Raw genomic sequence first — 12,455 nt, forward strand, 5'->3', positions numbered from 1 at the left:
CATTAGACATACAATGGGCTGCATGTAAGGCTACTCTTAGAGGTATACTAATTAATAAGGCATCATATTTTAAAAAACAATATAGAAACAAAGAACTGCAATTAAAATTAAAAATTCAAACCTTGGAAAATCAATATAGAGTAAGTCCTAATTCCGCTGCATATGAACTATTATTAAGCTCCCAAAAAGAATTATTGCTTTTGCATCAACACAACCTTACCATATCAGAGCAAAGGCTCTTAGCTACATACTCTGAATGGGCACAGGTTCCTTCTAAAGTGCTAGCTAGAATAATTAAAGGTAATCAATCTCTTCCCAGAATTTCGTCATTACAATATAACAACAAGATTTATAATACTGATCTGGAAATCATGCAGCTTTTTACATCATTGTTCTCAGAGATATACTCTAAGGAAAATAAACCAAGGGTTAAAAAGGTTAAACAGCATATAGTGAACTTTGCATCCTCTATTAAATTTCCTAGGTTAAATGATCAACAAAAGAATGTACTCTCTGCCCCATTGACTATTAAAGAAATATCGGAAGCCATTGGTAGACTCAAAACTAGTAAATCTCCGGGACCAGATGGTTTCACACCTGAATTTTTTAAAACTTACACATCTGTGCTTACACCCCTTCTTCTGGAAATTTTTAATTACATAATGATTTATGGTATATCGGACTTGCACTGGAACACCTCAAAAACCATTTTAATTTTGAAAAAAGACAAAGATAAATCTGATCCCAACAATTATAGACCTATTTCTTTGATTAACATCGATATTAAAATCTTAGCTTCTTCACTTGCTTTTAGACTGAAAAATGTTTTACCTTTCTTAATTTCTTCGGAACAGGCGGGCTTTATGTCACACAGACATTCATGGGATAATACCTTGACAATTGATTCTCTTATACACTTTGCTAAAAACGACTCAAATCCGCTGTATGCACTGATTCTCGACGCCGCTAAGGCTTTTGATAGGGTTAATTGGGATTTTCTTTTTCATATTATGTCTTGCTTCAATATACCATCTACCTATATAGACTTCATTAAAATTTTATATAAAGATTCCTCTACCTTTCTTTATATAAATAGGAAAGTATCCAAAAGCATAAAGATCATAAATGGTACAAAGCAAGGATGCCCATTATCTCCTTTTTTATTTAATTTATATATAGAGCCTTTACTATTATATATAACACAAAATACCTTTCATAAGATTCCTAGAATTCTTAACACTAAAGTATGTTTCTCTGCTTTTGCAGATGATCTTGTAATATATTTTCAAACACCTTGCTCAGACCTTTCAAAATTAATTGGTTCTATTGAAAGATTTTCAGAGGCCTCAGGATACCAGATTAACATTTAAAAAACACATATCTTCCCCATAAATCCACTAGCCCACAAATCATACTTATTTCCCGACTCTGCTTTCCGGATAGTTCAGAATTTTAAATATTTGGGGATTCTTATAAATCATAATGGTCTCTCCACTTTTCAAAATAATTTAGCTAAAGTATGGTCGTCTATTATACTTGATTTGAATAGATGGAAATTACTAAATTTATCACTTCTATCAAAAGCAGCAATAATTAAAATGAATATACTCCCCAGATTGCTATTTCAATTCAATGCTGTGGATCAGTTAATTCCAAAATCTTTTTTTTTCAAAAATTAATAAAGTACTGGCCAGTTTCTTATGGTTTCCTAAATCAGTAAGAATTTCTTGCATTAATTTAATTTATCCTAAAAGCAGGGGAGGACTTGGTCTTCCGAATTTTCATCTTTATTATTTGATTATCTCGGCTAATAAATTATTATCTATCTTGAATACTAATACGGAGAGGCATAATCAGCACCCTATTTGGACAAAACTATGGTACCAGCACATTCTAACAAAAAATATTAACCCATTAGCTCTTCCTTTCCTTTCATTAGGTGTCATGAATAATTTAAAAATTCCTAACTCTTTAAAACAAAAAATCAATGCTTTTCAAGAACTGTTAAAACTTGTCAATTTAGAAAATATATTTCAATTAATGCAACCTCTTCATTTAAACCCTAATATTAACTTAGACAATATACCTATTAATCTTTTAAGCTTTCCCCTGATTAAGGATCTTACTGTTTGGGATCTGATGCAATACAAAAATGAAACTCTCACTAATATACGCAAAATTCTTAAGGTTAATGCCAATTATATAACTATTTTACGTCAATTGAGAGATATTATCAATGCTAAGTTTCTTCACACCAAAATAGACAACACAGATCTCACTAATTATAAAGTGGTCATACAAATCCTTACACTTCCAGAGAAGATGTTATCTAAATCTTATAATCTTATAAATCAGATAACTCATAATACAGTTTGTCTCTTTTCTAATTATTGGGACAAACACAATTCTCATATATCTACAAAACAGAAACTCTCAGCTATTAAAAATACACTAGAATATTCGCCTTTCAAAAAACTCTTTTACACTCAACTAATGATCAATAATAATGCATACTTTACTCCTTCTAAACTTAACAAATTTGATGCCAATAAACCGGCCTCATGTTCTTGTTGTTCTCACCCTAATGCAGATCTTCTACATATTTTTTGGTCTTGTCATCATTCACACAAACTTTGGACTTCCTTAAAAGTCCGTTTACAGAAAATGGGATATCACAAATCCACCCTATCTTGGGAGATTGCAATATTACACATACCAAATATTTACCTCTCCAAATTGGATACACAAGTGCTAATCTACATATGTTCACTTATAAAACTCTACATCACCCAAAACTGGCTAGATCGTACTAAACTGAATTGGAATAATTTTAAAATCTTAGCCTGTACATACATTAGTGTGCAGAAAATGTTATTGAAAAGTCCCAAGAAGTTGGCTCATATCAACAAAGCTATAGAAAAGGTGTTACATATTATTAATAGTGAATAGGTGGCTACTTTCCTTTTGGGATTCATAGACCCCAGTCTCCTTTATATTCTCATATCTGCTTTATTTCAGATTTATACCTACTTTGATATATTCCTTGGTTGACACTAGTATATGATGTATATAGTTATTGTATGTTTTCAGACAGTATTGAGATAAAACATTTATCATACAAAAGATGTGTTATCATAATTATCTCCTAACTTTTCACTTTTTCAATATGTATTTTAATTTAGTTTTGTTGTTGTTGTATTCTCATTTCAATATTTTAAAATTCAATAAAAAGTTTTTTGAAAAAAAAAATGTGTTGAATGAATATATGAAAAGATGAAGAGAAGACAAACTGACAAAAATGAAGAAAAAAGTAATCTGGGTGGTGTAGGTAGACAAGAATGGGGGAAGCAGTTGGTGTGGTGGGGTGCTGTGGAGCTCTTTTACCTAGGACACCAGTTTACCAAAGGCCGACCCTTTTCCTAGGTTACTCTCCTGGTACAGAATTGTGCCTATGTTTTACTGACCACTTCAGAAAATTATTTTGACATTGCTTCTTCACTATTGCTGCTGCAAATTTCAGAAAGAGGACATTCACCTAGACTTCAGCTGACATTCACTCTGACCTCATTCTTGCAGCAGATTCAGTGAAGGCAAAGAGTAAAACATGCTTTCCTGCATGCGTTTTAAACCTTGGTATTGATGCCTTTGCATAGCAAGTTACTGTAGAAGGCCTAGTTTCTACCAGATAGTAAACACTTGTTACCTGTTCCTAGCCTTCTATATCCCTTTCTTTAGAGAAAAAGTAGATGTTCTTTCACTTCCATTTTTCCTGTTTTCCCTTGTTCTTTATAGAATTGCTTTCCTCCCAGCAGAGAGCATCTTACTTAGTCTGGTCTTCATTACCTGAAATCCCTTCACCAGCAATATTTCTCTGCTTCTGTGAGTAGCAGAAAACATTTGTCTATTTTCTTACAGCAATAAACTCTTCAAAAGGTTGGAAGTGTAAAGCATTTGTGTACATGAAAACATGTTTAAAATAACTGAAAGAAGATACATATATATTAATATATGTGCACTCTAAACGGGGTATTTACAAGAAGGATGCCTGCAGAGCAAACTGCAGAAGTCTACCTAATTACAAGCTGGTTAGCAGTTGCAAATGTGGAAGGTATAGATGATATGAGAGCCTGCCAAAAGATTACTAGGATAATGTTTTTTAAAGATATATATATATATATATATATATATATATATATATATATATATATATATGTGTGTGTGTGTGTGTGTGTGTGTGTGTGTGTGTGTGTGTGTGTGTGTGTGTGTGTGTGTGTGTGTGTGTGTGAGTGTGTCTGTGTGTGTGTATTGGCATGAAGATTACTTGCACTACTTTTCACCAACATATATAAAAAAAGTATAACACAATAGCTCACCTGCCATGGCTGGAAGTTCCTGAGGCTGGCACAACTGCCATTGTTAAATGGCCCTTCACTCTGTTTGCATTTCTGCAGATTATATAAAGCATGTGCCAATGAGTATACAGCATTGTAAACACCATAGGTAAATCTGAAATTATTCACATCAAACACTGTGGTATCCAGTGTCTCCAGTTTCTCCTCTCCTGTACATGGAGATGCATCACTCCTTGCCTTGGCTGATGAAGACTGTAGATTTTCATTGTCTTGCCACTTGCAAAAGAATGCTTGTTCCCAAAATCTTTTCACAAAAGGGTCATCAGGAACTCTAGTAGGGTGAATATTATAAAGGAATTCCTCAAATCCTGGAATTAATCCTTTGTGAATTGCAAATCCCACGGAGCCATTAAGAGCATATTTAACCTTTCTTGACAAATCTGGAGAAATTGACCAATATGTGGGTGCAATCCAAGCTTTTCCAGTAATATTTTGGTTTGCAGCTTCCTCTATGACAGGGATTGCATACTGTACAGATGCATAGTTTATAATGACTTGTGTTGTTGATTTCCTGATTGTTTCAATAATTTGCAGGACTTTAATATGGACATTTTCTATAGGAAGGACTTCAAGAAATTCAATACAGGCACCAGTTTTCAAAATTTCACTCTTTAAACCCATGACAAACTCTTGATTGTTGTCATAATCAGCACCAATGACTCCAACCCAGTTCCATCCAAAATGAAGCATCATTTTAGCCATGCCACGAGCCAGATTTATGTCTGGGGCAACAGTACGGAAGAAAGAAGGAAACAGGAACTTATCACTAAATATAGCAACAGCAGAACCAAAGCTTATCTGCAAGAACAACACATGCATTTTAAACAACAGAAGTACACTCATATTATTACATCCAAAAGTCATGCTAAAATGCTGAACAGTTATTTGGCATTTATTTTTAAATGGTCTTATCTACACAGCATCAGTAACACCATCTATGATTAAAAAATTCACATTTTGCACATTTGTTCAAATAGTTAAATAGAAGTTGTCTAAAAGATTCAACTGTACTTTGGTTTCAGATGGCCACGGATCCAAGTTCTCATGTTACAGAGCAGAATAATGTATTTTGATAAGGGATAATTTAATTTATTGTCTAAACAAACTATAGTACCATTACCATTTGAACATATGCTATATCATATTTCTATGAATTCCTGCTGTATAATTTTTGCAGTAATTAACCTCTAATCACATTTAATTTATGTTTATAAAATTAAAAATATATATTTTAGTTTTTACATTTATTCCATGGACATAGGATCTTACCTGTGGATACCTATAAATTCCTAGAAGTTTAGCCATGGGTAGAGCAGACTGTCCTGGCTCATCTCCAACAAATCCAGGTATTAATGAATCTAACTGACAGCTATAGTTAGGAACAGCCTGCTGACGTCCTGACAGTAGGCGAAGTGTGTTCTCCAGTGCTCTGATTTCAGAAAAGCAACCATCGTACAGGCTAAATCCAAGTGTCATATTTGGTAAGAATTTCTTACTGTTGTTGATTTCATTGATTGCATATACTACAACTTGGACATAGCGATATGCTCTAATACGAAACCTACAAATATATTAATAGTGAAAATAAAGACTTAATTATTACAGCTTTAACCAGGCTTTATGTTAAAAAATGCACAGAAAAATTAACATGCTTTACATATCTAATGAATTACAGCATGCATCATGTTATTCTACATCTCAGAAACCAGAACTGTATCAACAGACCATCCTGCTGGGGAGCTGTATTCCCAACTTGCAACCTCAGAAGCTGATAATCACAATAAGACATGCAAAACCTGTTAAAAGTTATGGTTTGTGCCAGCAGTTATAGTTTGTGCTTAGCAGTCCAACCTGTCTTGCCACTCAGAAGTATTTTTGCAAAAGAGTAGAAGTTAAATGCTTAATAATTTGCTGACAAGCTTGACCTGACCAGATCAGGTATTTACCCAAGTGCAATCCTATGGACATATGGCCCTCCAGAGGAACTACTGCCTTTTTCATGGTCTGAGTGTAATATTCATGGTAGATATTTTATTGCTCAAGTTAGCAGAATTGTGGGGGGCATGGCTTAGGATGACCCTTGAGTAGCAGCACTTTCTCTCTGCTCTGCCTTATCATATCATTTATAACAGGAATTTTTAATTATAACTAACTAAAAAATATTTTTTTGCATATTTGGTTTCTCTTAATAGTCTACTTAGTATCAAAATATTTTTTAAATATTTCAACTTTTCCTGTCAAAATAGAAGAGACACATTTCTGGCATTTGACTTCAACATGAGCATTACAAAATCTTCTCACCAGGAGTCAGCATTAAATAAAGAATTTCAAACTCGTTTAACTACTATTCAGGAATTATCAACAAAAATTGATAGAATGGACATGAAGATTGATAATTTTAAAGAAACTACTTCACAACAAATAGAAACAATTCATCAAGATCTTAAACAATGAAAAAAAACGAATTACTGGCATTGAAACTTCATTAAATGACATGGACAGTAGAATACAGCAAAATGAGCATAACTTAGAATTTCTCCTAAAACAAAATTCCCTGCTTTAATCAAAAATAGATGATCTAGAGAATAGATCTCGAAGAAATAACATCAGAATCTTTGGGCTACCTGACAATCTGGAAGAAAATAACTTGGAGAAATTTTTATCCTCATGGCTACCTAAAATTTTACAGCTTCCTGAAGCACTTTCTTTTGGTATAGAAAGAGCCCACAGGTCCTTGTCTATATCTAAAAATGCCAAAAGCAATTCCACTAAATCAGTTATAGTCAAATTATTATCCACTCATGATAAAGAAATAGTTTTGAAAACAGCCTGGGCTAGATCACCTATCAAACACAAGGATAACATCATTCATTTTGATAATGACTATTCTTCATCTGTCATAACTAAAAGGAAACAATTCTTACCATTGCTTAGAGAACTTAAAAAAACATAAATAAAATCTCACCTGCTTTTCCCTGCAAGGCTGAAAATCTTCCTTCAAGATGGTCTGAAGATATCTGAAGAGCTAGATGCAGCCATCAAATATATAAAATCAAATAAAATATTGGAAAAAATAGATAAAATGGACTGGGCTAGTTCAAGTCTTAAAAGGATTGCTGAAAACAGTACACGGAAAACAGTTGAACATAAAAAGAAACTTAAAAAATATTTTTTTTACAATATGGATTTTACATTTTTTTTATTTACCTATGATCTTTCTTACGACCCAGAAGTCATGAAAAATAAAAATGATTCAACAGGTGAGTGTTGTTTTAATCTCTATTTTATTGTGTTTATTAGCTTGTCTTTATCTATTGATTAATTATTTAGATTCTTTTAATAACTATTAGCATTATGTTTATCTTATTTCCTTTTCACTAATGTTAGTTCTTCATGTCTTAGATATTGCTAAAAATATAATATAGTTATTAGTTTTTACTCTATATATTTATGCTTTATTAACATTCTGCCCTGTTAAGGCTAAAGGGGAAATAATAAAATAGTTTAGATTAATGCCCCATGCTTGCTTATACTTTTATATTATTTTGTTTATTGATGTTAATAAGCAGTATCTTGCCTTGATTGCATGGCTGGCATTCCGGTTACTGTCTTACCTCTTTACCTTATTATTAAAGTGTATATATGAATAGGCTAATTCTTTCTATCTTCACAGTCTTTTTATATTTTTGTCTGGGGTTTGTTTCTTGTTTCATATTTACTTATAGATGTTGGAAATATGTGCTGAATATGTTTTTGGTGATTTTTTTTATGTGGAGGTTTCTTGCAGTGATTCTGATAAGTTCATGCTGCTGTTTATTGCCATCAACTGTGTGCCCTTGTTTGTAGTCTTAGCATATGCATTCTTTTCTATTTATTACCTCTGTGTTGTTTTTTATTGGGTAATTAAGCCTGGTGACTTTAGTTGGAGCTATTTTGTTTGCTATTGCATCTATTACAGTGACATTTGTTCGTTGGTGGATTTGGGCTTGTAACAAATCTAAAGATTTAGTGGAACCGAGGATGTTTTTTTTTTATTTTTATGCTTCGGTTTAAAGTGAAAGATTTGATTGTTACAGGAGTGGCTTGAGCAGCTCTCAAGCCTCTGGAAGCTTAAAATTGCTGCCTGTATAGCATTCAGCTTCCCACTGAAACATCTCAAGTTGTCTTTACCTTCTCCAACTCAGCAATTTGTCCGCACGCATCTCTGAACAGCTTCAAGAGCTGCATGACGTCATTGATGATTCAACGGTCTTTTTGAAAAAGGCAGATTCTGAATTCTGAAGTATCTCTGGACTCTTACAACTTAATTTATAATGTTTATGTCTCTTGTAAATAGGATAAACATTTGCAAGTGTCCCAATGATAACTGTCATGTCATAAAGATAATCCTTAATCCAATAAGGTCCACAATTACAATAATCATACACTTGGAAGGTAATGTTGGGTTGTTTTTTTCAAAATTATACCTATAGTAATGTTCATCACTCTACCTAAATGTCTATTTCTGATTTAATATTATGAAATCTAATTGATGGATATCATCTATTAATTTATAACTTGCATTTGTTCTGCCTTCATTTAGTAGCAAGATTTATATTAGGAATTCATTCTGCCAGACATTCAGTGTTATAGCTCCACAAAAGCAATATACTTAGTGGTTGTTACACTTTTGCAATTGTTGCTTTATATTACTGAGATGAATATGTCAGAGGATAATATAAGGTAGCAATTAATTCTTTTTATGGTACTGACATTTGCATATCTAAAGGAAAGATAATACCAAACTTGTATCAAATTCTCTGATGTGCTCAGATTTGTTAAATATAATAAGACATTCCTCAAATATTTCTGTTCAAAAACACATTAATGTGCTATTTTCCTTTTATGTATTTTTAATGTTTAAATAAGATGTACAAACTGATTTAGTGTTTCTTATATATAATTTATTTCAAAAGAATAGATGTTTGCTAATAACTATGATATGGTTGTTTAACTGTCATGTGTTATATTCCTGTTAAGGGCTGACTGCAGTGACTTTAGAACAGTATAGATTTATAGTACTGGTCATTCTCATAGCCCTATAGTTTTAATAAATAACTCAATTATGTGGTTATGATTTCACTAATCTAAATATAAAACAGAATATTAGTTTGCAATAATTATAATTATTAGACACAAACATGTTTCTTGCTGCTGTTTTGAATATCAGCCTATAATAGCACATCCACGGATTTACAACTTCATCAATAATTTTTTTTGAGTAATGCATTAACTGTTTGACATTTGTTAACTCTGGGAAACTTTAAATTAACCCTGTAAAAACTATATTGTTTTCTTTTCTGGTTTAACTCTCGCAGTTTATTGGCCCCTTCTACAGAATAATGAGAAAATTAGATAGAGTGTTTCAATATTTTGCCTTTTGAAAAATGTAAACAGCTATATATTAATGTTAAAGTTAATGCTGGTAGATTTTGCTATCTGATATCATGCACCCTATAATTAATTTTTGTATATGTACTACTTTAATGTAGTTCCTACAAACATATTTTCCCTTCTAGAGGTCACCTTCTAAGACAAACTGAAGTATGTCCTGTGGACTTTTTTCTCAAGGTTAAACAAGTCCACTTCAAGACTCACTATTCTATATTAATTTTTATAATTTTATTCTTGAATATATTTCTCCCTATTTTAGTTGTAAGGGATATAGTTTTATAACTGATATACACCAGATATTAGGTCGAACCAGAATCTTCTCCCTAGTGTCTTGTTTTACCATTGTCCAGTTATCTTTTAACTGTGGTGACTGTAGTCATAGTAGATAATTCTTAAAAATATACTAAGAAGTGTGACATCTGGGTATTCATTTTGATTCATTAAATCTAATTAATTTGAATATGCCCTTTGGCTGAAGGATATTATACACTCTTTTTATATTTTTTTCTGCTGACTTAAGCAATACTGGTGTTAATTGTTATAGCTAATTATGATACTAGACATTTAGTAACTCTATAATACGTTACTCATTCTTGTAATTTATTACTATTTAACCTGTTTTATTAGTTTATCTAATACATATATATGATGAGTTCTCCTTTTTGCATAACATTGGAATTCATATCTATATGCCATGTTTCTAATTGTGAAATAGTTCATATTTAAACAGAGCTTGATAGAAATATGCTGCTAGTGTGATTGTTAATTTCAGTGATTAATGTCACTCAAATTAGGAGTTTATAACTTCAGGTGGGTTTTAGAGGGTTTTATTGTTAAAAGTTTCTGTTATAATTTTTTGATAGTATTTTCTCTGATGTTCACTAAAACTTGTATAGTGGAAAGTTATATAAATTCATTTAACTTTAAATCTTTTTTCTACATTTCACACACTATAAATTGCTGTGTTCCCTTCATTTTTCTAGTATCATCTCATATACCAAAATTTAATAAAAGTTTTAATCAGCATGTATTTTATTCCAACTAATTTACATGACATCATTTCATTGTATTTCTCTTAATGCAAATGAGCAAAATAACCCTAACAAGAGAAGGTCTTTAAATAAGTATCTCCAGTTACATAACTCACAATTATTTTTTCTGCAAGAAACTCATTTGATAGAAGATGATATTTCTAAATTAGAATCTAAGTCTTTTTCAATCCTTATTAGTTCTCAACATTCTCAGAAAAAGAGGTGTTGCAATGCTTTGGAATAATAAATGACCACAACCTAAAATAATAGACTCATACAAAGATAATAAAGGTATGGTAACTTATATTGTCATACAATTTAACAATTTAATATTCACTTTAATAAATATGTACTGGATTCATGGCTTTGGACAGAGCTATTGACCATATTATCCAGTTTTCTGAGGGCAATATTATTTTAGCTAATGATTTTAACTGCATTCTTAATAGCTCAGATTACTTCTAAAAGTAAGAGAAGAGTTTCAAGTTCAGCTAGATTACTAAAGGAGTTTACAAATTCCTTTTTATTGAAGGACATTGATAATTATGCTCACCCAAAATCATTATTTTATACATTTTTTTCACACAGACATAACATATATTTAAGAATAGACAGAGTTTTTATTTCTAATACTTTAACAGATTCTTTAAGTAATGTAAAAGTTATTACATGTCTTTTTTCAGAACACAATTCTATAACTTTTGATACACATTTATACATGTACCAATTTTCAGATAAAACGGATTCCAGCATATATCACTAAATTAAAAGATTTTAACACCTTCATATTAGAAGAAGTTCATAGTTTTTTAGAATTTAATGACAATAATAATATACCTGAAATATTTATCTGGGATGCAATGAAGTCATTTTTATATGGCAGAATAATTGACTGGTACAAAAATGAGACTTTTATGGGATAAAGATTTAAAAGAGATACAAACTAAACTAGATATGTTGAATCATGAATTATCAAAAAATCAGCAAGCAAAATCCAAATTGAATGAATTAAAGACCTTAAGAAATATCTTGAGATTCTAAACCATAAAACTATGATTAGCTTAGAGAAATTTAAATGTATTCATTTTTCAATAAATCCTAGATCTTTGAATATTTTATTCAATAAAGTAAAAAGATTGAACAAATTCACTCATATTAAAGAAATATATTCACCTCAAAAATAGTATCTGATTTACATAACATAATTGAATTTAGAGAATTTTTCCTTAAGCTAAACCAATTTTCTACACAAAGAAACCCAAAGAAAGATATTCAAACCTTTATCAATAAAAACTAAAAAAAAAGATTAACAGAAGAACAAATTAAGTTACTTCATAGACAAATTACACTAAAAGACATTCAAGAACAAATTAATACACTCAAACAAAACAAAGCACCCGGAAATGATGGCATTATTCCTGAAATCTACAAACTCCTACTGGATAAAGCACTAACTTTGTTACTTTCAGTTTTCAATACTATATAAAATAAAAATACTATCCCTCCATCATGGAAATACACATTCATTTCTCCCATCCTAAAACCTGAAAAAGACCCTACAAAATGTAATTCATATAGA

The 12,455-nt window shown here is 31.2% G+C and overlaps 1 protein-coding gene across 1 annotated transcript in view; it reads right to left on the reverse strand.

The window, feature by feature from the left end:
* Positions 1–381: 381 nt before the first annotated feature.
* Positions 382–12,455, reverse strand: part of LOC122805937 (vomeronasal type-2 receptor 1-like) — a 167,613-nt gene continuing 155,539 nt past the window's right edge. Inside the window, exons 10-12 of the mRNA XM_044076181.1 lie at positions 5,682–5,973; positions 4,374–5,210; positions 382–408 (exon numbers count right to left, since the gene is read on the reverse strand). Of these exons, the coding sequence (XP_043932116.1) occupies positions 382–408; positions 4,374–5,210; positions 5,682–5,973 (1,156 nt within the window). The remainder of the gene's footprint in view (positions 409–4,373; positions 5,211–5,681; positions 5,974–12,455) is intronic.

This window comes from Protopterus annectens, chromosome 7.part0 (genome assembly GCF_019279795.1).
Source record: "Protopterus annectens isolate FY-2018-M chromosome 7.part0, PAN1.0, whole genome shotgun sequence".
NCBI classification, from domain to species: Eukaryota; Metazoa; Chordata; order Ceratodontiformes; family Protopteridae; genus Protopterus; species Protopterus annectens.